Raw genomic sequence first — 26,195 nt, forward strand, 5'->3', positions numbered from 1 at the left:
ATATTATCCTGGCCTCGAATACATCAACAAATTACTCCGCCAGGGATATGACTTTCTCAAGTCAACCCCTGAAATGAGATCATCCCTTGACAAAATTCTCCCCACACCACCCAGAGTTGCCTTTCGTCGCCCCCCTAACCTCCGTAACATCCTTGTTAAACCCTACAATATTCCCAGACTACCTTCTCTACCCAGCGGTTCCTACCCCTGTAACCGACCCCGCTGCAAAACCTGCCCCATGCATCCCCCCACAACCACCTACTCCAGCCCCGCTACTGGTAAAACATACACAATTCAAGGCAGGACTACGTGTGAAACTACACATGTCATTTATCAACTGACATGCCTGCACTGCACAGCCTTTTACATCGGCATGACAACAACCAAACTGGCTGAGCGCAGGAACGGACGCAGACGAACTGTCCGCCTAGGAGATGCCCAATACCCAGTAGCGGAGCATGCCCTCCAGCATAATTCTAGGGACCTAGGAACCTGCTACACAGTATGTGCCATTTGGCTTCTCCCACCCAACACCAGTCCCTCTGAACTGCGGAGATGGGAACTTGCACTCCAACACATCCTTTCATCCCGCCATCCCCTTGGACTGAACCTACGTTAAACAACCTCACTCCCATTCACTCTTCAGTCTTCTCCTCTTTCCCTTTCCTCTTTAGCCATTCACGCATCTTTTCATCCTACATAGTTGTGTTTATCTTTATACTATATACCTCTTTACTTCTGTATGCATCCTCTTTGGTTTGAAGCTGGCACAGTACTTACAGTAGAATATCTTTGGCTTCCCTCTGACAACCATGCCTCCATCCTTGCTACCCTCCCTGTTTACCTTTCCCTGTTGCTTCATAACCTGGGTTGTGAGTAACTGAATCCACTTTCCCTTCTTCCCTTTTTTCCCCTCTCTCCTCCCTGATGAAGGAACAAAGTTCCGAAAGCTAGGAATGTAAATTTTCAGTTCTGTTTTATGTGTATCTATCGGCTGTACTGAGCTGAGGTAAGTACTGGCCAGCCCCTCTATCTCTTTGTTAGTATTTGTTTCACATCTTATATGAGATTTTCCATTAATCATAATAATTGATACAATGGGACCTATCCTCTGCCATCAACTTCATGGTGGTTTGCAGAGTATGGATGTAGATGCAGACACCCTGATACGTGTTTGCAAATACAGTGCAACAGAAGTCACTGTCAGCATGTTAGCCGCGTGGAATTAGCCGAGCGGTCTAAGGCGCTGCAGTCATGGACTGTGCGGCTGGTCCCGGCGGAGGTTCGTGTCCTCCTCGGGCATGGTTGTGTGTGTTTGTCCATAGGATAACTTAGGTTAAGTAGTGTGCAAGCTTAGGGACTGATGACTTTAGCAGTTAAGTCCCATAAGATTTCACACACATTTGAACATTTTTTCAGCATGTTTTCATCCCATTTGACTGCATTTGGAACTTAGAGCACAGATATTTCAAAAGAAATAAATGGTGTGCTATTTCTTCTTTTGTACAGAAAGCTCAAAATGGAAATGCAGTTAAAAAAATATTACTGAGGGACATGCAAGCCTGCAAATCTGTACACGAGCCAGCCCTGGTAGGAAGCACGAAATGTAAGAAACAAGACTGATCGTAAAAATATTTGTACAGTATAACCCTTCTTTAACGTTCCTGCAATTAACATTTTCCCACTATTTATGACATTTTTTTATCATTCCTGTCAAATTTCCTATGTCCACAATGTTAATTTGCACCGAATTTTGTGTCAACATATTTATAATTTTCCAGCGATTTAAGCAGTAGGAAAAAACGTTCGTGGAGAAAAAATGAGTCTGGCATTATGTTGGCCATCCAGTAGTCTTTACAAGTAGTATGTGGTTAAGTTTCTTGACACCTGGACACACTACTCAGCGGATTTGAAATGGTAAACATGTAAAAGTTGGAACAATTTGTGCCGTATCTCCTGCCGCTGCTAAGCTCTACTTGGTGTGGTGGCTGATGGGAGTAACTAGGTTCGTTCGAATGGAGATATCATGACCAATCACAACCATTTCCAAACTGTCTCTACTGTGCAAATGCAGTTTTGTGATTGTTGTGATCACTGTGACACCTTTGTCAAACCACTTTTAGTGTGTTTCGGTGTTTGGCCACTTGGAGCGCTAGTTGACACCATCATTCACTTTGCATTGCTCAAATGTTTCCAGTTTAAACACAGTGCAAGTTATGTATTTTTTTCATGCTGAGAAAAACGTGTTTCAAGGATTTATTCTCATTGTCAAGTGAAGTATTTAGGTATGTATTTTTTGTGCTGTTACACAAACAAACAATGTAAATGATAGTTTGCACGTGTGTGATGATTTTCTACATAACTGAGGAGGCACAGTACCTGATAACCTCAAAAAGATGAGTACAGTGCAAGAGACGCAGAATAACACATATTCAAACACCACACAAAATATTTATGTACATATTTGCACTTGACAACAAGAAAAAAATCTCGAAAAAAGTCGTGTTAAGCATGAAAAAATATGTAACTAGTGCAGTATTTCATTATTTAAATAATGAATGACAGCTACAGGATTTCAAAAACATCAATTATGACTTATGAAATTGAGTCATACATTCCTACTTTCCCCACAGTTATCAGTTCCAGTTACATCAGCAGTTTTTATTAGATAACAAACTTTTACTAGATAATAAACAAGTCTTTTGATGCCCGTTATGTACATATATCATACATAAGGTGCGAAAATGCAAGAGGGTATCCTGAAAACGTTATTTCCCACATTTTACACAATTTTTTGAAGCTCATTGAGAAGCATAAAAGCTGGGTTTCATGGCACTTAGAAAATATGTTTGACTGGCACTGGTGGCCCTCAAGGAAGGAGTCCAAATATACACATGCAAGACTATTTTTACAAGGTTGGGCAGGAGTTATATGTGTTTTACTTTCTGACGGAGCACAAGAACATGTCTACAGTAAAATACTCACTCAATGCCACTGAGTTCAATTTTGATGAAACTTGTCACAGTTTTACGGTCATAGTTTGCGGTCAGAAAAGAGGCATGTAAATGTACTGGTCACTGTATTAAAAACACTCTCTCACTATAAGACTTCAATGCTATTTATACATATGCCAGCAAAATTACCTAAATAACCACACATATTAACATACTAGCAGACAAGCCATCACTTGGGTTGAGGGAAGGGAGGGGGAGGGGGGGGGGAGGAAGCGGGGAGAGAAACAGAGAGAAAGATAGAGAGAGAGAGAGAGAGAGAGAGAGAGAGAGAGAGAGAGAGAGAGAGAGCTGCTTCTTCAGTTATACTAATTAGTTGCTGTTTATGTCTTATTGCTAGCTTAATATTTATTTGGCTATCATAGTATTCTTCAGAGAAGAAGGAAAAAAAAGAAAAAAAAAGTGAAGTGGCATTTTTGAACAGGAGTCCCCATCTGGGGTTGGGGTAGGGGTGGGAAGTTGAGCTGCCTGGTGCAAGTCTTTTCGTTTGATGCCACTTTGGTGACTTCCATGTCGATAATTATGAAATGGGGATGGGGACAAACACACATCTAGTCCCAAGCAGAGAAAATCCCTGATCTGGCCAGGAACTGAAACTGGGGCTGATCGAGAGTCAGCAAACTGAACCACGACACCATGAGTTGCCACCTTCAAACAAAATTATTACCTACACATGTAACACCTCCAAACAAAATTATTACCTACACATGTAACAATAGGACAGTGTTACAATACACCTCCATTGACTTTAGGTAATTACCCCACTCCTTTCAAATACACATGCAGATGACGGCCTCCACTTAAGAATATCCCAGGTTCATTTACTCAACCTGATACAGGTTTTGTTAAACAACCTCAAAGGTCTCCTGAAATTTTTGCTTACTTATAACATTGGTAGAATAACATGAAAACGTAGGAAAAAGCCAAAACAGCCCTTCCAGAAAATTTCCAACTGCCAGGAGAAACACTGCAAAAATCTATATTTCAAAGTAAATTAGGCAGTGGATCTGTGTGGTATTTAAGTTTTTCCTCACGCTGAAAGAATACACTTATTTGACAATTACCAATGCAACGATAGCTAGATCCTTACCTTGGACTCTGTGGAGATGCAAGGGCAGGTGATGCAGGATCAGGCAGTGTCTGTGACATCTGTGCTAATTTGCGTGCGCACAGGTACGCTAATCGACGGGCTAGGAGTTCTGACTGAACATACTCATCAAGGTACTGAAGAGCGAGTGGAAGCAATAATCGTAGAACTCCATCATCTGTGCTGCTCGAAGAACGCATGCGGTCCAGAAGTTCCAGCACCCACTGCAGAAACTCTTGTCGTTCGAGAAGGCCCTCCTGCTTTGCATAATAACAACATTTTTTTTAATTGTAAGCTTTTGCTACCAGAAAAGGCATCGATTTAAAAATTCAACACCATCAAAATAAATTACACGTTCAATATTTATATTTCTTATGGCTGGAACATCAGTCTTTCCGAACAGTATAAGGTATCTCAATCTATTTCCTTAATTAGTGGTACAACTGTGCTGTCATGCTCCTGTGCAACATACATATGATGACAGTGTTAAGTATTGTAGTGGTGCAGCAAGATGGCTGATCACATGTCCAGTTGGGTGCCAAAATGTACCAGGGTCAGCGGTGCAAGACCACTACACAGGGGTGGAAGTGACATTCTTCTAGTGGTCAAGGCAACGATAGCTCTCTCAGCTGGGCATTGTGGGTTCAATGGGTTGGCAAAGGCTACAGGATGCTGGCATATGGAGAACGTGCCTGCTACAAGGCAGATGGCATGCCTGTAAACTATTTAGTACGCCAACAAGTTAAAGCATTTACAGGCCTTTGTCTGGTGATGGGACCCAATGCCGACCCATAGTGTCCATGCTCCATAGGCATGGTCAAGCATCAATCTTGCGTCCTACAGTGGCAATCAGCAGTGTCAAGAGGACAATGGCCACTGCTGCCCCAATAGTGCCATGGACTTGTACAGTCACCGTACCTTGGTAGTGTTGCATCAGATGCGGCAGCCTTACATTGTTACACTGCTGACAGGGCAGCTGCATCCTACCCCGCTGTAGTACCAGGTGCTGCCAGGTGCCCAACGCCTCTGTGACTAGGAGGGCAATGGTTTGACCCTTGCCCCATCCGACAATGACGTGCACCAACATGAAGAACATTGGCGGCCTCACACCAGCAGCGTACACAGCAGATGCTGACAGGATGGCAGGCTGTATCAACATGCCCACCCTGGCAGGACTACCTGCTTTTATACAAGACAATGTAGGTCTTATTGCAGTTGAGGTAATGTGCATCGCACACCAAGTGCTGTTGAAATACCCTGAAATGCTGGTTATTGCCCTAGAACCTGGGTTGTAATTGTGGAAATGTTGGCATGGCATAAATGCTGAACTTGCAGGTGTTGGTAAGCATTCTTATTTCCTTATTGGGTTCTGGCTTGTGCCCACACTGCTTCAGTATGTTTAATTAGCACAAATGGATACAGGTCATGTAACTGTATAATGTAACTCAGTACAGACTACATATTTGTCAGTTAATTTGGTCGGACAGGTGACAAACAGTTGAAGATATCACACTTCATGTTGGTTCATCACATGTGATTGTCCACAATAACCAGCATGATGTTTTGACATTGCATGTTTGTTTACACACGATCCCAAACATATTATCCCCTGAAGAGATGGTGATCAATCCCACTGTCGGACGTGCACACTACAATGAACAGATGTGCCCACGTAGCGAAAAGAACAATAGAAATTTATTAGACAGTACTTCAAGCAATACAACAGAGAAAAAGCTTTTGAAGTTTCAACTAAAAGATTGTCCTGGTCTGATAAGGGTTGAGACCAAACACAGTGACAATTTCTTGAATGTATAAGCCACACTGTGATGCTAACACAACCACTAAGTACAGTGTCCATCCTAAAAGGGTAGTACTGACATAGTCAGAAAACTTTTGTATGTGGGCATAATCTGCGATTGAAGCACTTGCAAAGATTCTGTGGTCTGGACACAGTACGCAAGATTGCAGGCTCCAACTGGTGTGCACTGCAGTGTGAAGAATTGAACTCTAACTGTGGAACCGCTTGCACGGTCGGCTTCTGGCCCAGAGAACCATAGCTGCAAGCTCCCAACACCAACTGCCTGGCTAGGAGCTGAGTGGCATCCTCTATAGCTGTACAGAGGAAGAATAATAGGAAACTGCAACATGTGTCTTAGTGAGGCGAGCTATCACTGTATCCAGGGCACTTGGCACCACCAGATACCGCAATGCTTGCTGTAGACACGATGTGCTGTGGCCGAGTTGCAGGCACCTTGGTTGAGTGGCAACTCACGACAGTCTGCTGTTTGGTTGGTGGGTGGATCAAAAGCCATCAGCCATGGCTCCTGCACCCCTCTTGCCTATGGAGGAGATGCTGCTGCAGGCACAAAGGATAGCCAAATAAAGGGTAACATGACAGCAGGAGAAAAGTTGTAGTCAGCAGAGGGAACGAGGTGCAGTCAGCGGAGGGGACAAGGTGTGGTCAGTGGAGGGGACAAGGTGCGGTGATAGGAGGGGACAGAGGACTGACTGATGCTTCCACTGGACCAAGACGAGGAGGTCACAAAGGGGACAGGAGGAGAGGGCACAGGACGCACAAGAGAAGAGATGAGAGATTGGGGAGCTGTGGGGGGGGGGGGCATCAAGGAGGCCAGCAGACAGGGTGCTGGTGGCACTAGAACCTGAAGAGGTGATGAAGACCGAGGAGGAGGAACTGGAGACTGAGGAGGTGCTGGGGCCTGTGCAAGTGATGGAGCCAAAGAGGAATAGCACACTGCTTGAGCTGCCAGAGGAGACAGAAGACAATCAATGGGGGCAGCTGTGCGAAGAATGTAGGCCATAAATTCAAGGAGGCAGAGTCTGTGTCGAACACACCTGGGCCAAAGCAATGTTGGGACAGGCAAGCTGCTGGAAGAGAAGCTTGGAGGTATGCTGTAATTGCCAGACTGAGGGCAGAAGCTCTGACGACATATCCCACACTTGGAAGTGGCACTGTCACTGCACACTACACGAAATGTATGTGGAGCAACAGCTGTATAGACCACCCTCATGACTGCACAAGCTGAGTCCGTGGCAGTTCCTGTGCTGGATCAGCCATGACAAATAAGTATATGATATCAGTCAACTTGACTGACAGGGGTCTTCTTGAACAACTATTCAGTCACGTAATGTCCAAGAACCATGAGAGCATAACCGGAAACCACTGAACAGTCTAACTGGCCACAGAAATGCACAATCTCAAATTAACGAATGTTGAACTGTCTGCAGCTAGCAGTGATGAATCGTCTCTCTTAACATTGTTTTACCACAGACAGTTACCTCAACACAAATGAATAGCACACAGGACACACAGTAATCAATGCCCACATATGTGGCTAAAATGCGAGAAGCATATATATGGCATCAAAGCCATGTTCGCCTGAAAGAGTTTCTAACACTTACAGTAAAGCATTGGGAGCAGAACAGAAGCATTTAACAGTACAAGCATCTAACTCAGCAAAATACTGCAATAATAAATTAAATAATGTACACTATCACTAGCAAGGATCAAGGCATGAAAAAAAGGTATACAGCCATCAAACGTGTTAAGTGGAAACTGTGCATACATAAATGAAGATCAAAGCCCTATGATGCACACAGTGCAAAGTCTCTCATAAAAAACTGTGTTAGCAAAGAACTGGAAAGCACGAAACAGGCAATTACTATGTGTAACTCAGAAGCAACAGACAATGAAACAAAATAGACACAATGTCATAGAATGTAAGGAAGGGACACACAAATGCAAGTAAGCCAAAGGAAACAGCCAATAACTGGTCTATATCTGAATGTGGAGCAGAACCACAAAAAATACTGCACAGAGGGCACACAAATACAAGACAGGAGGGCTACACAGTTAAGCAAGATGACACAGGGAATGAAGTCTCGGGACCAAACAGTCATTACTAAAATGTTGCCCTCTTCGCCACAGTTGCGATGAGAGTATTACAGAAAATAAGCTTTTAGCTTGTCGCCAATGCTGAATCATGCTGTGAGAGGTGCATGCTACAATGCACAGATGAGCCCAGGAAGCAAAAACAATAAGTGAACCTTATTATACAGTGCCTTAAGCAAGTACAACACAAAACAGTTTCAACTAAAAGGTTGTCCTGATCTGATAGGGGTTGACATCTTGAAAGTACTAGATACACTGTTACACTACTGAGTTAGGTACATCCTAGCAGGGTAGCACTGACATAGACAGGAAACATCTGTACATGGGCGTAGTCCATGGCTGACGCACTTGCAAAGACTCAGCAGTCTAGATGCAGTATGTGAGGCTGTAGGCTCTGACTGGTGTGCACTGCCCTGTAGTGAATGGAACCCTTTATTATGGGACTATTTGTGCAGTCGGCTCCTGGCCCAGAGAACCATAGATGTGAACTCCTGATGTCGTCTGCTTGGCGAGTCACATACTATATATGTCATGTGGCACGCAGAGGGGAGCTAGCGATGGCTATAGCACCACTGTATTCAGAAGATGTGGTGTCATCAGATACCACAATGGCTCTGAAGCTATGATATGCTACAGTAGAGAAACAGGTGCCTTGGGATGCAGCAACCTGCAGCACTCTGTTGTTTGGTTGATGGCTGGACTGAAAGATGTTAGCCATAGTTACTGCAGATGGATGCTCAGATTCCAATTGAGAGTTATCTCACTGCAATGGAGGATACAAAAGACAATTTTCTAAAATATGGTTCTTCCACTATAGCACCTATGCCAAACTGGTATTTCACCAAAGAAAAACACAGTCTCTCTATCTCATTCACAAGTGTGACATGGACTGATATGATTGCGTGAAAAAACAGATGACTGACTTTTGGTATGATAAGGACAAACCAGGGAAGGAAGTGACAGCTATCACAAGTGTAAAATTAAATCTGTCCCCAACTGAAAAGTTGGTTTCACAACTGCAAAGATTTACTAGGTTTGTTAAGCTCATGGTTTTATCTGGCAAGTAACTGATTTACCTAGTCATGACTAGAAGGGGGACCCAAGTAGTTAAATGTGTGTATCTAGCCTACTTATTCATTTTCAACAATTAATAAATGGTGAGAGTTAGCTACTTAGGTACATGTTCCCTAGATCATTTGATTGGGTCTTTTATTGAAACAATGTGGAATGAGTCAAGGACATATGTACCTTTTTTAGAGGCTACTGTCTCTTAAATAGAAATTCATCCATCAAATAAAATGAGTTGTCCAGAAGACAGGTTAGTTTTAAAACTTGCTTTGCTGCCTGTCATTTTGTGTTATTGGGCAAATGATCAAAAAAATTTTCTTGTTGCATATTGAACTCCTTTCTGGACCACAGACAGTTTTGATAATGGGTAATATAAAGTCATTTTTTTCTCCAGTGTTGTTGGAGTGGACATCATTATTCTCCACAGATTGCGATAAATTATTTATGATGAATTTCATTAGTAAATATGTGTATTGTGGTGGTACAATTAAAATGCCTAACTTTTTGAAGAAGTACCTACACCATTACCGCGGGTAAACACCACATTTTATTTTCACTGCTTGCTTTTGCGCAATCAAGTGAGTTAAGAAAATTATTCCCTACTGCATTATTGAGTGGAAATGTACAAAATATGTCTGCTGGATGATTCCCTTGGTTCCAAGACTAGCAGTTATAGAAAGAGCAGATTTAGTTAAACTGAACTATTAGAGATACACAGTAGTATGCTTCATCCAGTTCATGTTTTCATCAAAACGTACACCCAAAAATTTGGAGTCAAAATTAGAACAATGGAAAATCCAGGATGGAATGTAACAATATTAGAGAAGGAAAGTTGCTACTCACCATATAGCAAAGATGCTGAGTCATGATGGGCACAACAAAAAGATTCACACAATTATAGCTACGACAAAAAGATTCACATAATTGTTGTGCCGCTCGCGACTCAGCATCTCCGCTATATGATGGGTAGCAACTTTCCTTCTCTAATATTGTTACAAAAATGTGAGTGTTTTACCACATCTACTGACTCATGTTCATATGCAACATTAATTATTGGTAAGACTCTGTTCATTATACAGAACTGAAAACAGTGTGTTTTCTCACAATTAATTCTTCGAGAAATGTCATTAAAATTGCTTCTGTTGCTTTCTCTCTAATGGGATTTATTATAACACTAGTATCATATGTAAAAAGTACCAGTTCTGCTCGTTAAATGTTCAGTGGAAGGTCATTCACATACATAAGGAATAAGATTGGACCTACAATTGAACCTGTTGTATTCACTTTGTGATTTCTCCCAAGTCACTAAAATTTTCTACCTTTTCAACATTGTTTGAATTATTCAGTACAATGTTCTGCATTCTGTCTGTTAAGTATGATTTAAACCAGATGTGTGTAATGCCATCTATTTGATAAAACTTAAGTTTTTCTAAAAGAGTAAAATGATCTACACAATTTAATACCTTGGAAAGATCACAAAAAATACCAACTGGCAGAATTCTATTATTTAAGACTTACAATATTTGGTGGGTGAATGTAGAAATTGCATTCTCAGTTCAGCAACCCTTCTGGTATCTGAACTGATGTGCTACGTAAATTGTTTCTGCTTAAATGTGAGGCTACTTTTGAGTACATTACTGTCTCGAGTATTCTGGAAAAAGATGTCAGCAGGAAATTGGGGGATAATGATTGTTGTCACCTTTCTTGTAAGGTGGTTAAACAATTGCATATTTTAATCTGCCTGGAAAAATTATCTGTGCTAGTGATGTATTACCCATGTCACTGAGGACATTACATATCATGTAAGAGCAACTTTTCAGAAATCTGTCTGAAATTCAATAAATCCTTCATGAGCTTTTGCTTTATAGAGTTTTTGTAATTCTATTAATTTCAGTGAAGGATGTTGATGCAACGTCCATTTCCTTAAAGTTATGTGGAAACTGAATGATTTAATGCTATTTTTGCTGCTAAATTTTGAAAGAGACTTAAGTACTCACTACTTGTGAATTTACAATATCCCGTATGGTTTTAATTTTATTATCTGCATTATTGATTTCTGTCAGAAAATACATACTGCTGGACATTTATGACTTTCCTTTAAAATACTTCAGCATTTTTTGTAGTATCAAAGTAACATCTGACCATGACTTATTTTCATCTTTATACAAATGTCCCTCTTCCTCTTACATGAGGTTTTAATTCCCCTGGTTGTTCAAGTCTTACTTGTTTTTGTAATGAATCTTCTGGCTAGCTTCTTAGGAAAGCTACTTTAAAATACTGACACAAATTCATAATAGAATAAATTGAATTTGATATTAGCATCACTTTCACTATATAACTCATCCCCTACCACCTCTTTTAACTTACTCTTAAAATACTGTAGCCTATTCTCATTGCTCTGTACAAACTAGCTTCCGTGCTGTAAGGAGCTATGTCGTTTATTTCAATAATTGTGCATCATGATAAGATAGCCCATTAACAATTGGGTACACGTTGTTGCAGCCTGAGAACTGTCTATAAATGTGTTATCCTGCTGCCTTGTTGCAAATCAGTTGGAAAATTAACTACTGAAATTAGTTTGAAACTGATTCCATTTCATTTTTCCTGTCTGTATCTTTTAAGAAATCTACACTGAAATCTCCACAAACTACTAACTGTTTCTTCTTGTGTGACAGATTTCTCATAAATATCTGAAAGTTTCCCTGCAGTAACATATCACAAGTATATGCCTCTAGATTCTGATTTGAACACAAACTGTTTGTTTCAATATTTCTGACTGTGTCTCCAATTTTTATGTGTGTTGCAACCCATCCTTTTTCCACGTTAACTCTACATGAAAATGGTACTAGTTGTGCTATTTAAGTTATCCATTCCTGTGGTCACACGGTGTTCAGAGAAGCACAAAACATCTATCATCTCAGAATTTGCCACATCACTTAGGCACACAAGAAGCTGATCTATCTTATTTTTTAGCCTCCTAATGTTCTGATGAAACATTTTAATTTTACTTTTCAGAAACTACCCAACATATTATGGTCCCATTCTGTTCTAGTTTCTTTCAAGACTGTCTGTCAGATGTATTCAAATTAAAATTGGGGGGACATTTGATAAACAGCTCAAGATGTGTAGATGACACAACATTTACAGCACGCTGTGAAGAAGACATTAAAAGTATGGTAGTAAACAATACGAAAAGAAAGTGAAAAGGTTAGCTTAAGGCTGAAACTGAAGAAAACAAAAATTTTGACACGAGGAATGAACACTAATGTGGTGATAGATGAAGATATCATTGAGGAAGTCTACAAATACATATTTTTAGGATCAATGAAAACAAATAACAGCTTTTGTACTGAGTAAAGAAGAAAGAGGGTACAACTTGGGAAAACTACTACAATTAAATTAAACAAGTTTCTAATGGATAGGGGATGGTCCCTACTGACTAAAATAAATATGGCTGAAACTTTTATCTTTCTCATAGTTTTGTACTGATGCGAGTAATGGAAAAAAAAGATTGCAAGAAATTTGACTCTTTTGAAATGTGGGTTTGGAGAAGGATCTCGAGTGTTTCATGGACCAAAAAAGAATAAATAAATAAAATGGCCCTGAAAAAAATAAAATCTAAACTACCTTCAGAGGTCAAAATACCTCAGATGAAATTAATGTACTTTGGGCATATTGTCAGAGGAGAAGGCTCACCAAGTACGTTCCGAAGAATGGAAGGTCAAAGATATGGAGGAAAACCAAGAAGAAGATGGACAATGAAAGCACTGGAATGACCTGGAAGAACTGACGACCAAGACAATGTCCAGGGATGTATGGAGGGGTATCGTTCATCATATCACCAGGAGTTGGAGATGACTTGATGGACCATAACAACAAATTCAAATGTAGACATATTTCTCTTAGAATGAGTCTTGTGGAATGCATCCCATAACTGCAACCACAAATGAAAACACTGAGAAAATGTATAATATGGTATCAGATTATCCATGACTACGTCCGCCCCTGGTAGCTGAGTGGTCAGCACGACAGACTGTCAAACCTAAGGGCCCGGGTTCGATTCCTGGCTGGGTCGGAGATTTTTTCCACTCAGGGACTGGGTGTTGTGTTGTCCTAATCATCATCATTTCATCCCCATCGACACACAAGTTGCCGAAGTGGCGTCAAATCGAAAGACTTGCACTAGGCGAGCGGTCTACCCAACAGGAGGCCCTCATCACACGACATTATTATTATTATTATTATTATTATTATTATTATTATTATCCATGGCTACAGGCATGTGAAATAACTGATACGATTTGCATATCGAAAGAATTAATATCATACATTCTATGTGCAAAATAGGCTTTTGTAAAAGATGGTTCCATACATGCTGAATGCTGACCAAAAGAAAGTGCAAAAACCATTACAACATTTGGCCTATTTTACAAAGATCCAACTCATTTAAGCGCTAATTGCTTACTGTGGTTCAGACTTGGATCCATGAATCCCTACCAGAAATGAAGCAGTGGTCAAAGGTAAATCAGTGGATGCAAGTCCGTGGCCCAGTACCAAAAACTGAAGCTGATTTCATCTGCCAAAAATATTATGGACAATATTTCCTGGAACACACTAAATTTGATGGAAAAATGGAAAAGGGACAAATTGTTGTGTACAGCCAATCTGGCAATTTATGACTTCCACAGACTGCCACATTTAAACAAATTTATGACTTGTAGTGATCCATGCCATCTATGGAAGGGCATTATCATGTACATCAAATATACAGCTTACAGTAAAAATGTGTGTGATCACACTTAGTTTGTAAACATCAGGCCACATACTATGGGAAAGTATTACTCAACAAGTGCGGAGTCTACCTCCTGGGGAGCATTTGTAATTCCAGTGGAGCAAGGAGTAATGAAGGCACTCTGGTACCATGGAAGATCTCTGGCCCCAAGGAAGATGAATATGACTATAAGCAGACTTACTATTCACAGACACATTAACGAGAGGTCTTTGAGAGAGTAATATTAGTTGTTCTGAGAGTAGTAACTTCCCACATAATGTTTAACCATTTGTGAAGGTTTACGACAATATACAGAGTCAAATGGAACCAGTCTACACTTTATTTGTGTATAGAAGCAGTGTTTTGTTTTATAGCTACTTGACTTCAAGAAATCATGGCTGGACCCTGAGATAAGTCACAAGAGTTGCAAGGTTGAATCTCTACACCAGGCTAATAAGGGAGCATTAAGGCAGTAGCGTTAGGCGTGGCTGCATGGACTTATACGTCTAGAACAGATGTTGCCCACGCAGTCAAAACATTGCCACACAAGTTAAATACAGCAGTCATCAGCTGTTAATAAACACTCTAGACTGAAATATGTTTTGTATCCAACCATGAGGTTTTGGCAGTCCTTTACAAACCTCACTTCAGAAATGGCATCTGCAAACTGGATAAAGGATGGACAAAGCGCACTGACATAAAAATGTACTATGTTGAAAACCAAACATATTTGTTACATATAAGAACATGGTCTCTCACTGGCAGACTGAGAAATTTCTTCCTGCCCTCTTACATTTGCTCTTGTAATAAACCCATGGCTATAAAATATGCAGTAAGTCAGCATGGAAATTTCAGTAAAAAAATGTCAAATCTTATCAACACATCATCTTTTACCCAGAATGGAAATTTTAAGAATTCCTTGATTACTTCTTACTACAATGGAATAGTTTACATTATAAAAAAGCTTCTTTCAAATCATTTCAATGTCAACTAAGTAGGTAAAAACATTAAAGCCACAGAGCAAGCATATCATAAAACAAGTAGCTGGACTGTAATTGACATATTTTGAGTTACTGGTATAAAATCTCTATGCACACAAATCTTCATTATGTTTTGGAATCACAACAGCATATTGCTTGGCAGGTACTCCAATAAATATAATTATGTTGATCTTCCTGACTGCTCATCAATTGTACAGTAAACAAAAACATAAGAAGAAATGTAAGAAAAAACAAACCTCATAAAGATACTTGGCAAGTTGCACGCAGTAATGCCACTGCCGTAAGTTGGTACGTAGTTCATCACTCATGGAGGAGCCCTGAGTTTGTGACTGCGATGTCTGAGAGGCAGGAGAAGCTCCTGGCTGAGTGCTTGCTGTTGTCGGCGTGGAGCCTGGACCCCCACCTCCTGAACATGACTGCTGATAATATTCTTGAAGCTTTGTTAACTGATCCTTCAGGAACTTGATGAGTGTTCCAGTCCATTCTGCAGACAAATAAATAAGCTTAAGGTGAAGTGTTCAACTCTGCAGACTTTTATAAGGAAAAAGAAGTTAAAGCGTAACACTTAACTTCACATAAATAAAGTCAATTGAGAATCAAGTAAATAAATCTCTAGAGGTTTACCTGAGTTTGAAAGGTGCTTCACTGTGCATCTCCATTTTGCCAGCTAGTTGAATTGTACAATAAACAGATTTGTGGGGCATTTGGATGTGACAGTCGCCCAATGTTTGGCTGTATGGAAACATGAGGGCAGGAAGACTCATCATCAAGATTGCAGTCAACCATGATTGACCACCAAAGATAAGATCACCATATTGTGCACCAATCACACTGCAACCCCTTCACATCTAAACCTGCCATTCAAGAACAAGTAATGGACTCCATAAACATTCTTTGCAATCCTGCACCATTGGTTGGAGACTAACTGCAGCCGGACTATGGAATTACCATCGCTTGCGTACGCCACCATTAAAACAACACAAACAGTTGTGTTTGGAGTGGTGCCATGACCAGGAAACATGAATTGCTGACGAACAGCATTGCATTGCGTTCAGCAATTAAGCACGGTTCTGCACTACCCTCCATGACCATCACTGATGAATATGGTGGCAACCTGGAAAGAGGCCCCATTCTTCCAATGTTTTGGAGAGGTACAGCAGTGTTATTCCTGGTGTCGTCATTTGGAGACCCATTGGGTATGAGTTCAGGCCTCAGCTAGTAATGACTGAGGAAACATTGATTGCACATGTATGTCATGAACATCATGCATCCTCCATGTGTTTGCTCTCATGCAATAGTATCATGGTGCCGCTTTTCAACAGGAAAATGTTTATCCACATGACACATATATCTACAAACTGTCTGCATGATGTTGAGACACTCCCAAGGACAACAAGTTCTCCATATCTGCCCCAATAGAACATGTGTGGGTCAAGTTTCAACATCAACTACATCCCTATGTCAGTCTCCTGGATATCACGGACCAGTTACAATGTTTATGGGCCAGTTTACCATGGAGAGGATACAATAGGTTCATGGCATCCTTACCAGCAAAATCAGTACATGCGTCCAGGTCAGAAGGGATGCGAAGGCACTCTGATAAGTGAGGTCACACTATCAAGTGCTTTATAAATTTGACTCAATTTTATAATCACTAAAATGACGTCACATAACCTCCCAACCAGTGAAGTTTCATATCGTTTCATCCTCCCCTTCTGGATGCCTTACATTTTTATAAGGCAGGGTACGCTGTTTTGTGTTGTTTTTGATCTGTAAAAGAGTCTCATTGCTTGAAAATCTCAATTATATAACTCTACAATGAAATTTTACAGTCCCCATATATGTAATGATCACATTCACACTCTTTCATGAGTCACTAAATTTCAAAAGATACAAATATTTCTTTACGATTCTGAACACCCATTTTTCACATTTCAGCCTTGATGGCTCTTAAATGTTTGCTGTACAGACACATCTGCAAAATTTCACATGATGAATAACATCTCTCACACTGGCTGTCAAAATACTTTTATTAAAATGTCACTACTGGTTTCGCATCAATAGAAATCCAGCTTCGGGTGATGTGGTTGAGACCAAGCAGTTTAATCATGCACTACCACTTCTAGTGTACTATCTGATTCTATCTTGACAATGAACCTGGGACCTGGCTCTAAGCAATCACTCTGCCGCACCATGAATGTTTAAAAAAAACTGTCAATACACAGCTCTCAGTGATATGTGACGTTTAATGGTCACACATATCTATTTTCACTATTTTCAAGTGATAATAATTCTATAATGCTTTAATTTCTTGTATGGATCACCGGAAAGTGCGTCTCTCTTGATGCGAAACTGGTAGTGACATTTTATTAGAAGTATTTTAACAGCCAGTGAGGAAGTTTTGTTTACCAGTTATGTCTGCCTTCAGTCTAAATGTTTCTCCCATTCTACTTGGATACAAGGGAGGAGAATAAGGATTATGAGCTACCACTTTTCCCTTACAATGGCACTACTGTATCTGCCTACAGTAGGTTTGCTCATTCCTTACACTATGGACGATAGAATAGTTTAGCACGCCATGTGACTGGAATGTCACCAGATCTTGTACTGGTCATTGCCATAACTGACGAGCATAGGATACACAAGGAGCAGGGTGTCAGCATCAATTGATTGCGACCAGGTCAGGGATTCTCAACAGAAAGGACATTCATTGATATGTCAGCGTGGGAACCATTTAACGAAACATCATCGATATGGGGCTTTCAGAGCTGAAGGCCCACTTGGGTACCCTAGATGACTGCATGACACAAAGCTTTACGCCTTGCCTGGGCCCGCCAACACCGACATTGGACTGCTGATGACTGGAAAGCTGTTGCCTGGTCAGATGTGTCTCATTTCAAATTGTATGGAGAGGATGGACATGTACGAATATGGAGACAACCGCATGAACCCATGGACACTGCATGTCAGCAGGATGATCAAGCTGGTGGAGTCTCTGTTATGGTCTGGGGTGTATGCAGTTTGAGTGATATGAGGCCCCTGATACATCTTGATAAAAATCTAACAGGTGACACATACGTAACAATCCTGTCTGATCACCTGCATCCATTCATGTCCATTGTGCATTCTGACGGACTTGGGCAATTCCAGTAGGACAATGCGATACCCCACACATCCAGAATTGCTACAGAGTGGCTCCAGGAACACTCTTCTGAGTTTAAAAACTTCCGCTGGCCACCAAACCCCCCAGACATGACCATTATTGAGCATATCTGGGATGTCTTGCAACATGCTGTTCAGAAAAGATCCCCACCCCCTTCTACTCTTACCAAGCGAGGTGTGCAGTGGTTAGCACACTTGATTCGCATTCGGGAGGACGATGGTTCAAACCTGCATCTGACCATCAAAATTTAGGTTTTCTGTGATTTCCCTATGTCGCTTCTGGCCATTGCAGGATGATTCCTTTGAAAGGGCGTGGCCGACTTCCTTTCCCATCCTACCCTAATCCAACAGGATCAATGACCTCACTGTTTAGTCCCTCACTCAAATCAACCAACCAACTCTCCTACTCTTACAGATTTATGGGCAGCCCTGCAGGATTCATGGTGTCAGTTCCCTCCAGCACTACTTCAGATATTAGTCGAGCCCATGCCATGTCATTTTGTGGCACTTCTGCATATTCACAGGGGCCCTACATAATGTTAGGCAGGTGTACCAGTTTCTTTGGCTCTTTGGTGAAGGTTGCCATTGGTTCATTATTTTCATCCATAGGACTCCATCATACTTTCAGTACATTCATACACTTACTGTATATCAAGGAAAGAAATAAAACTAAAAAAGAATTCCTAATACTATGACAAACATTAAAAAGAAAACACTTCCTCATGTTGCAAAATTACATTTATTTGATCACAAATTGGCTTTCAGCTTATCAGGCCATTTTCAGATGGCAACTGAATGTCGCAAACATAGATAAACATGATGTGCGAGGTACACAGATATTATATGTACAGAAGATACAAAAATGACACAGAGTGTTTACATAGGTAAACTTTACATTTTTGCCAAACAAAAATAATTCCATAACTTAAAAATATGGGGAAAACAAAATTTTTTATGTGGCAATCCATTTAATAACTGACAAGAAATAAAATGAATTTACAGTCTGACTCTAGTATTTGTAACAAAAACTTAACTTAGCAAAGGGGAAAAAGGAAATTGAGTCTGCTCATTCAAAACTAAGCTGGCCCTCTGTGTCATATGTTTGTTGATTTCCAATACTTCCAGTATGGTTGTCGTTTAGCTTTTCTTAACAAAATGTAAAAATTTACATGTCATGTGAATGGTCTTCTGTGAAATGATAAACCTTTCTCCCTTAATCTCCCAATGCCCTCAGTTTAGTTAGCCTAATTACCACAGCTCTTCCTGACTGGTCAGTTTTATACACCACCAGAAAAAAGGACACCCTTTCAGGGGTTTGCTATTCACTCAAGATTTATTGTCCCTACAGTGCATATGGAGTACACAAAAAGATTATATTAACAGATCAATAGCATAAGGAATTCTGGTGTACCAGGTATCAATCGATCCTGAAACACCCATTGCCTCCACAGGTAGCAAAGCAGGCATTGACTCTGGCAGCCATTCAATTGCACAAATGGTGAATACTGTCCTGGAATACATTATGCCACACCTGTTCAACCTGTTCACATAAAGAGTTGTTGGTTGACAAGTCACATGAGTCACTTCTTCTTCCATCTTATCTCATATGTGCTCGATAGGAGACAAGTCCGAAGACTGCTCTGGCCAGGGAAGTTACTGCATGTCTTGCAGAGTACATTCAGTTTCATGGGCAGTGTGTGGGTGAGCATTATCTTGCTGCAACAATACACCACCTTCCTGTTGCAAGAACAGCAACAGAATGGGTCTAACAACATCTGCACATATCAAGTGTTGGTTAGTGTCCACTCCGGAAATACGAGAGCTATCAGTTCCCAAAAGTTCATTTTGACACATCTGGGCTCGCAAGCTCTTTTGTCTGTGCTGTACAATCTGCCATTGCTGCCCTTACAATATGACGATCCTGGCGGATGTCTGCGCTGCGTGGATGTCCATAACATCATCTACAGGTGTGAGAATGTTCATGTGATAGATGCAGCACAAGCAACTTGTGTGGTAGTTCTCCAAAAGGATCAACCCACCACTCAGAAGGCCACAACCTGACCTCTTTCAAACTCACTCATTGGTAGTTCGGAGCACGAGTGTCTCCATGACATGGTTTCCTGCTTGCTTTACACGTTTTCACTACACTGAGCCTTCTGGCAGTGAGCATCCCCTAATACAGGGTAGACACAGATGGAAGTCTGGTAGCTATGTCACTACGCTATCTGTTGGCAGATGATATTGAAACCATTTTCAGTACTCTACTATCCCCCAAGTGGCATATATTTCATCACATCAAAACTGACATCGTCTTTCCACATGTACTAATTTTTTTCCAGCAGTGTATTTTTCCACACTGTTTCCACATGATTTTGTACATACCACTCTATGCCAAGGGTTGTAATCTGTCTTTACTATTGAATAAAAATTGTGATATGCTACTGGTATTATAAAATGCATGTCTGTACTACGGGACTTTAACTTTTTTTGTAAGGTTGTCTGAAATATTGCGAATATATAGGACTTTGCGACAGGCTTTGTAACTACTGAGTGACTGCTGTTGGGCAGCATGCAGAAGTGGCATAATTTTATGCATTTCCGTTTTTCATAGCATATTACTGATCAGGGTAGGGCTGTAGTCATTGCTGGAAGTGATTTTTTTATGTAATTATTTTTATGCAGTAAAGAATGTAACACTTTACTATGAAAACACTGTGTTTCATTTTTAGATCTTTCACACAAATACTACATGTGAATGTCACACATCATGTTTATCTGTGTTTTTGACATTCAATTATCACCTAAATATGGCTTGAGAAGCTGAAAGCTGATTCATAAACAAATAAATATAATTTTGCAGACCATTAGGAAGTGTTTTCCTTTTTAATATTATTAACATGTACTGGCAAGCACCGATGGAAAATTCAAATAATATTATGGCTAATTACAATGAGGTTAATAAACAACATAAATTATAATGCACCCAAACAATGTGTGTGCCTAGTAATGACGGCTGAAGTGTGCCATACTGAGCTGTATTGTCAGAGGGGAAGCTACTTGGCTCCTCATTGTAAAACAGGAATATAAATTAGATTAGACTGCTGCTCACCACACAAGAGGCACTGAGCATCAACATACACATTTAAAACTCAACTGCCCCCCATCTTACACACACACACACACACACACACACACACACACACACACACACTGAAAACATACCTGTTTAACAACTTCTACTCCAATGAAGAGTTTTTGAATATTTAATAACATAGTGCTTTTTAAAGAGAGAGACTGGGTGTGTGTGTGTGTGTGTGTGTGTGTGTGTGTGTGTGTGTGTGTGTGTGTACTCCAATGAAGAGTTTTTGAATATTTAATAACATAGTGCTTTTTAAAGAGAGAGACTGGGTGTGTGTGTGTGTGTGTGTGTGTGTGTGTGTGTGTGTGTGTGTGTGTGTGTGTATACACACAAAAGTAACTTGAGATAATACATAAATGGTCAACCAACCCCCTATATCTCATTGAGAATGTATACTATAATTGTAAAAATGTAAATAACTAACCTAAACTAAACTAAACTTGGAGTAGTTTTACTAAAGTTGCTCTCCGCCTCAACTCATACAGCTAGTACTTACGGATATGATGACTTTAGAAGTTCTGAGGCCTTTTCTTTTGTGATGAATGTCACTCCATTCGCTGTTAATGTTTTACCCAAGTCAGGAAGGCAATACACCAATGAGCCAAAACATTATGACCATTTGCTTAAAAAAGAGTGTTGGTCCACCTTTCGAACACCATAAGGCAGCAATAACGCATGGCATGTACTCAACAACTGCTTGGTATGTTTCTGGAGGTATGTAGTATCAGATGTGTACACACAATTCCCATAGATCACAGGCCACTGGTTTGTGGGTGCGTAACTGGTATCGAATAGCATCCCAGATGTGTTCCAACAGGTTCCAGTCAGGCAAATTTGGTGGTTCAGACATCAAGATGAGGTCACTGTCATGTTCCTGAAACCACTATAGCACAATTCTTGCACTGTAACGCAGACAGTTATTTGTGATGGACAGTACCACCAATGGCAGGTAATACATCAAGCATGAGGGACTGCAGGTGGTTTGCAATAATGTTCACGTAGCTCACAAGTAACATGGTGCCTACCACAGTTCCCAAGCAAGCCCAGGTGAAGGTCCCCTATAGCACAATACTGTTCCACAGGCCTGCATCCATGGTGCGGAGCATGCTTCAAGTAGTTGTTCACCAGGATGATGGCATAACAAGACATGATCAATGACTGGTGTAACAAGAAAAAAGATTCATCTAATGGGGCGATATGTTTCCACTGACCCAATGTCCACAGCAACTGTCACTGATGATGCCGTTGACCCAACATGGGAACACACTTGTGCTTACTCTAGCATTGTTTTTTGTCATCAGATGTGCCACAGATTGCTGCCTACCCTGCTTTACAGAGTGGGCAAGCTTCTGACCTACACAACCTGTGATGAGGTATAGACCTCCAACATTTTATCACCTACTCATGGTTTCATCATCCTTTCCATAGGTGCTCATGACAGGAGCACATGAACAGTTGACCAGCTTCACTGTTTTTGAAATGCTCATTCCAGATGTCAAGCAGTAACAATTTGCCTTTGTCAAAGTCACATGTCAGTGCAGTTCCCCATTACTGACCTGTATCGTCACTAGAATGAGTCCCCATTAATCTCTGCTCTACTTACATACTTCCCCTATAGCGTCACATGCCTGCAATGCGACCAGGCAGCATACAGTTTCACGGTGGGCAGTAGTCATAATGTTCTGCCTCATCAGTGTAAACATAACAGGAAATATGCTCTACCCTGAAATATAGAAACCACTGATAAAAACTGGATTTCTCATTCCCAGTTGGAACCAGTTCTTTCAGTGCTACTGTTTCCATTCACATTCTTCACATAAACACATTACGGTGATGAAGTGATGGGAGAAGGGACATTAGAGAGTAACACAGAACAAAATGAAGCACTAAGTATTTCACTAGACACATTTCGAGTTGGAGTGAATGTCTTAAAATAGTAAAAATGGCCCTCAATTTACCATACTGTACCTTGAGAAGGATCAGGAAGTTGGCGTTTTTTGATTTTGACTTCCGAAACAGCCACAGTATATGCATAGCTTAGTTTAATAAACCAGGCAGCACGAAGCATTGGAACTTGATATTCACACAGCATCATAAAGATTTCCTCCTTCTTATTAAAATTTGGTGCCTGGGAAAAATATAAGTAATTGTTTGTATTATATGACCGTAAATTAAACGGGCTAATAATATACTGATAAAACTGACTGATTTACCTTTTTTGATAAACTACTAAGTGGCTTACTACCAGCCAGGTCTTTGAACCATGCTTCAACAGCATTTTTTGTTCGAGCTGTGGCTGGCCAAAAATTGTCTTTCGGGTTAATCTGCTGTCTCTTCCGGCCAGTATCTGGTAATGTATTTATTTCTTCTTTCTTTGTAAGTATAGCATTGAAGTATGCACCCACCTGTAAAGATTAGTCACATTTTGTAAGCTCACTAACACCACACATTATTGCCTAGAAATTTATGATTCACAAAATTATGAGCCAGAATTGCTTGCGAGTATATACATTCAAGAGGAAAATTGTTTAGTACTGTCAATAGACACACATAAAAAAGTAAAGGACACAAAACTATCCCAGCCTTTGAAACTACCAGTCCCTTCGTTGGTGAGAAAAATAGGATTTGGATGGGGGAAGTTATAAAGGAAGGTAATATCAGCCAGATCCCTCGATGAGAGGCACTCACCTGATGTGAGGATAAGGGGAAGGATGAAGGAACAGGCATCAGGCAGAGCAGGATATTAAAGACAGTACATTGGTAAGTACTGGGTCAACTTCAGTCCAGAGATGTCAAGGACAGAGTGAGATGTCAATATCAATTAAAAGCCAGTGAAAAAAATGACTATTGCAATAGAACTAGGAGGATAAGAGTATTGGGGGGGGGGGGGGGGAGACCAATGAGAGAGGGAAGACGCTGGAGATTGGGGGTAAAATGAAGATGAAGAAGTAAACTGTGCCAAAGAAAAAATTAAAATAGCCATAACAATAATAATAAATATGATAAATATACATAATTGAAAATACAAAAATAATGAAAAATGGGGAAATTGTATGTTAATGGTGGTTAAGACCGAAAGGATATCAGGATGCATAGATATGTTGGAAAGAAAGGTCCCATCTCCATAGTTCAAAGAAATTAGTAACAGGTAGGAAAATCCAAATGGCCCATATAGTGCAGCAGGAATGCATGTCTCTGGAGTTGGGCTCTAGAGTAGGTCATTCCAGCTCGAGTGCCCGCCACTGGGCAGCCTGGCATCTGCAGGCAAGGGCAGGCAAACAGCTGCGGTGTTGTCAAACAGGTAGACAGGCTATAGCATACACAACTATTCTACTGTGGCCTCGTGCCCATGGGCAGGGGCAGCCAAGTGGTTCATGCATGCACAGAATGCAATGCAATAGGGCTAAACCTATACTAGCTGTGACTGACCACAAGTGAGCTGACAAATGCTCCACAGCACTTTTGTCCCATAGGGCAGCTTTGGAAGACTCTATTGTGGAGCATATTCAGCAACTGGATACTGGGTATATGCTAGATGGACAGTTCTTCTATGTCATCAGTGCAGAGATGATAGAAGGGACGGGATGAGAAGTAACAGAGGGTTAAAGAGGGAGCTAAATGAATAATCCAACTGCGAGCTGACGAATGCACCACAGCACCTTTGTCCCATGGGGCAGCTTTGTAAGCGTCTGTTGTAAAGTATGTTCAGCAACTGGATACTGGGTATCTGCAAGGTGGACAGTTCTCCTACATTTTCAGTGCAGAGATGATAGAAGAGTCACGATGAGAAGTAATAAAGGGTTAAAGAGGAAGCTCAATGAATAATCAAATTATGAAATAGTAGGAAATGGAAAAAAAAGAAGGGGATAGGGGGCAAACTTAAAAAAGGGAGAGAAGGAAAAATAAAAATGTGGATGAGTAAATACTGAGTTTCTACCACTGGGAAAAGGTAAGTCCATGGGGGATGCAAGATGTGAGGACATATTGGAAAAAAGGTTCCCACCTACATGATTCAGGGCATCTAATGACTTGTTTGGTGCAGCATGCATTCAGATTTCTTGATGCACACTGTAGAGAATTCTTGAGATCTGCGTACTAGATGTCAAACAATTTCTGTGTGTCCATTTCATGTGCACAGCCACTTTGGTGGTTATCATTCCTATACAAATGCGGTCAACACATGTTAGATAGTAAACAAAATGTATGATTTTGCATATTGCTCTGCCTCCGAAGTAGTTGGATTTTCCAGTGGTAGGGTTGGAGTATGTGGCAGAGGGTGGGTGAATGGGGTGGGTTTAACAGTAGGAACGAATAAAGTGGTAGGAAGATTGGGGTAGGGGCATTGGTCTGGAAATGGCATAATTGTTTGATAAGGATGTTATGGAAGTTAGGAGGGTGTTAAAAAGCAACAGTAAGTGCTGTGGGGATGCTGTCAGAGCTTGACTAGGGACTGTTATAGCTTTGGCATTGTCTGTGTTCAGGCACTCCAAGTATGGACGGTCCTAGGTAACATGTAAATCTCCAAGGCTATCTACTCACACGTCCCCTTCCACCCAAAATGCTTAAATGCATCATCAATACATTACACTGGTATGGTTATGATTTCCTCAAGTCAAGTCTCGAAATGAGATCATCTCTTCCTGACAACTCCCATTCCATTGTCTTCTATTGCCCTCCTAATCACCTTAAAATTCATTGTAAAACCAGATTACTATTCCTGTCTCCTGCATTTTTTCCTATGTAGGTCCACCTCGAACCCACTTACTCCACTCACCATTCGAAAATCTCACATTAAAGGCAAAGCAACATGGTTGGTTGATTCGTGGGAGGGTACCAAACAGTGTGGTCACTGGTCCCATTGGATTACGAAAGAATGGGGAAGGAAGTCGGCCGTTCCCTTTCAAAGGAATCCTAATCACGATGACCGGGCGTGGGTTTGAACCACTGTCCTCTTGAATGGGAGTCCAGTGTGCTAACCACTGTGCCACCTCACTTGGTTACAGCAACATGTAAAACCATGTAAGCCATTAGAAGTAATATGTGCTC

The 26,195-nt window shown here is 40.8% G+C and overlaps 1 protein-coding gene across 1 annotated transcript in view; it reads right to left on the reverse strand.

Moving 5' to 3' along the window:
- The window catches only part of LOC126457128 (mediator of RNA polymerase II transcription subunit 12), a 372,135-nt gene that overhangs the window by 332,044 nt on the left and 13,896 nt on the right, over nucleotides 1-26,195 (reverse strand). Inside the window, exons 4-7 of the mRNA XM_050093187.1 lie at nucleotides 23,363-23,554; nucleotides 23,118-23,277; nucleotides 15,085-15,332; nucleotides 4,102-4,358 (exon numbers count right to left, since the gene is read on the reverse strand). Coding sequence (XP_049949144.1) covers nucleotides 4,102-4,358; nucleotides 15,085-15,332; nucleotides 23,118-23,277; nucleotides 23,363-23,554 — 857 coding nt within the window. The remainder of the gene's footprint in view (nucleotides 1-4,101; nucleotides 4,359-15,084; nucleotides 15,333-23,117; nucleotides 23,278-23,362; nucleotides 23,555-26,195) is intronic.

This window comes from Schistocerca serialis, chromosome 2 (genome assembly GCF_023864345.2).
Source record: "Schistocerca serialis cubense isolate TAMUIC-IGC-003099 chromosome 2, iqSchSeri2.2, whole genome shotgun sequence".
Classification (NCBI taxonomy): domain Eukaryota; kingdom Metazoa; phylum Arthropoda; class Insecta; order Orthoptera; family Acrididae; genus Schistocerca; species Schistocerca serialis.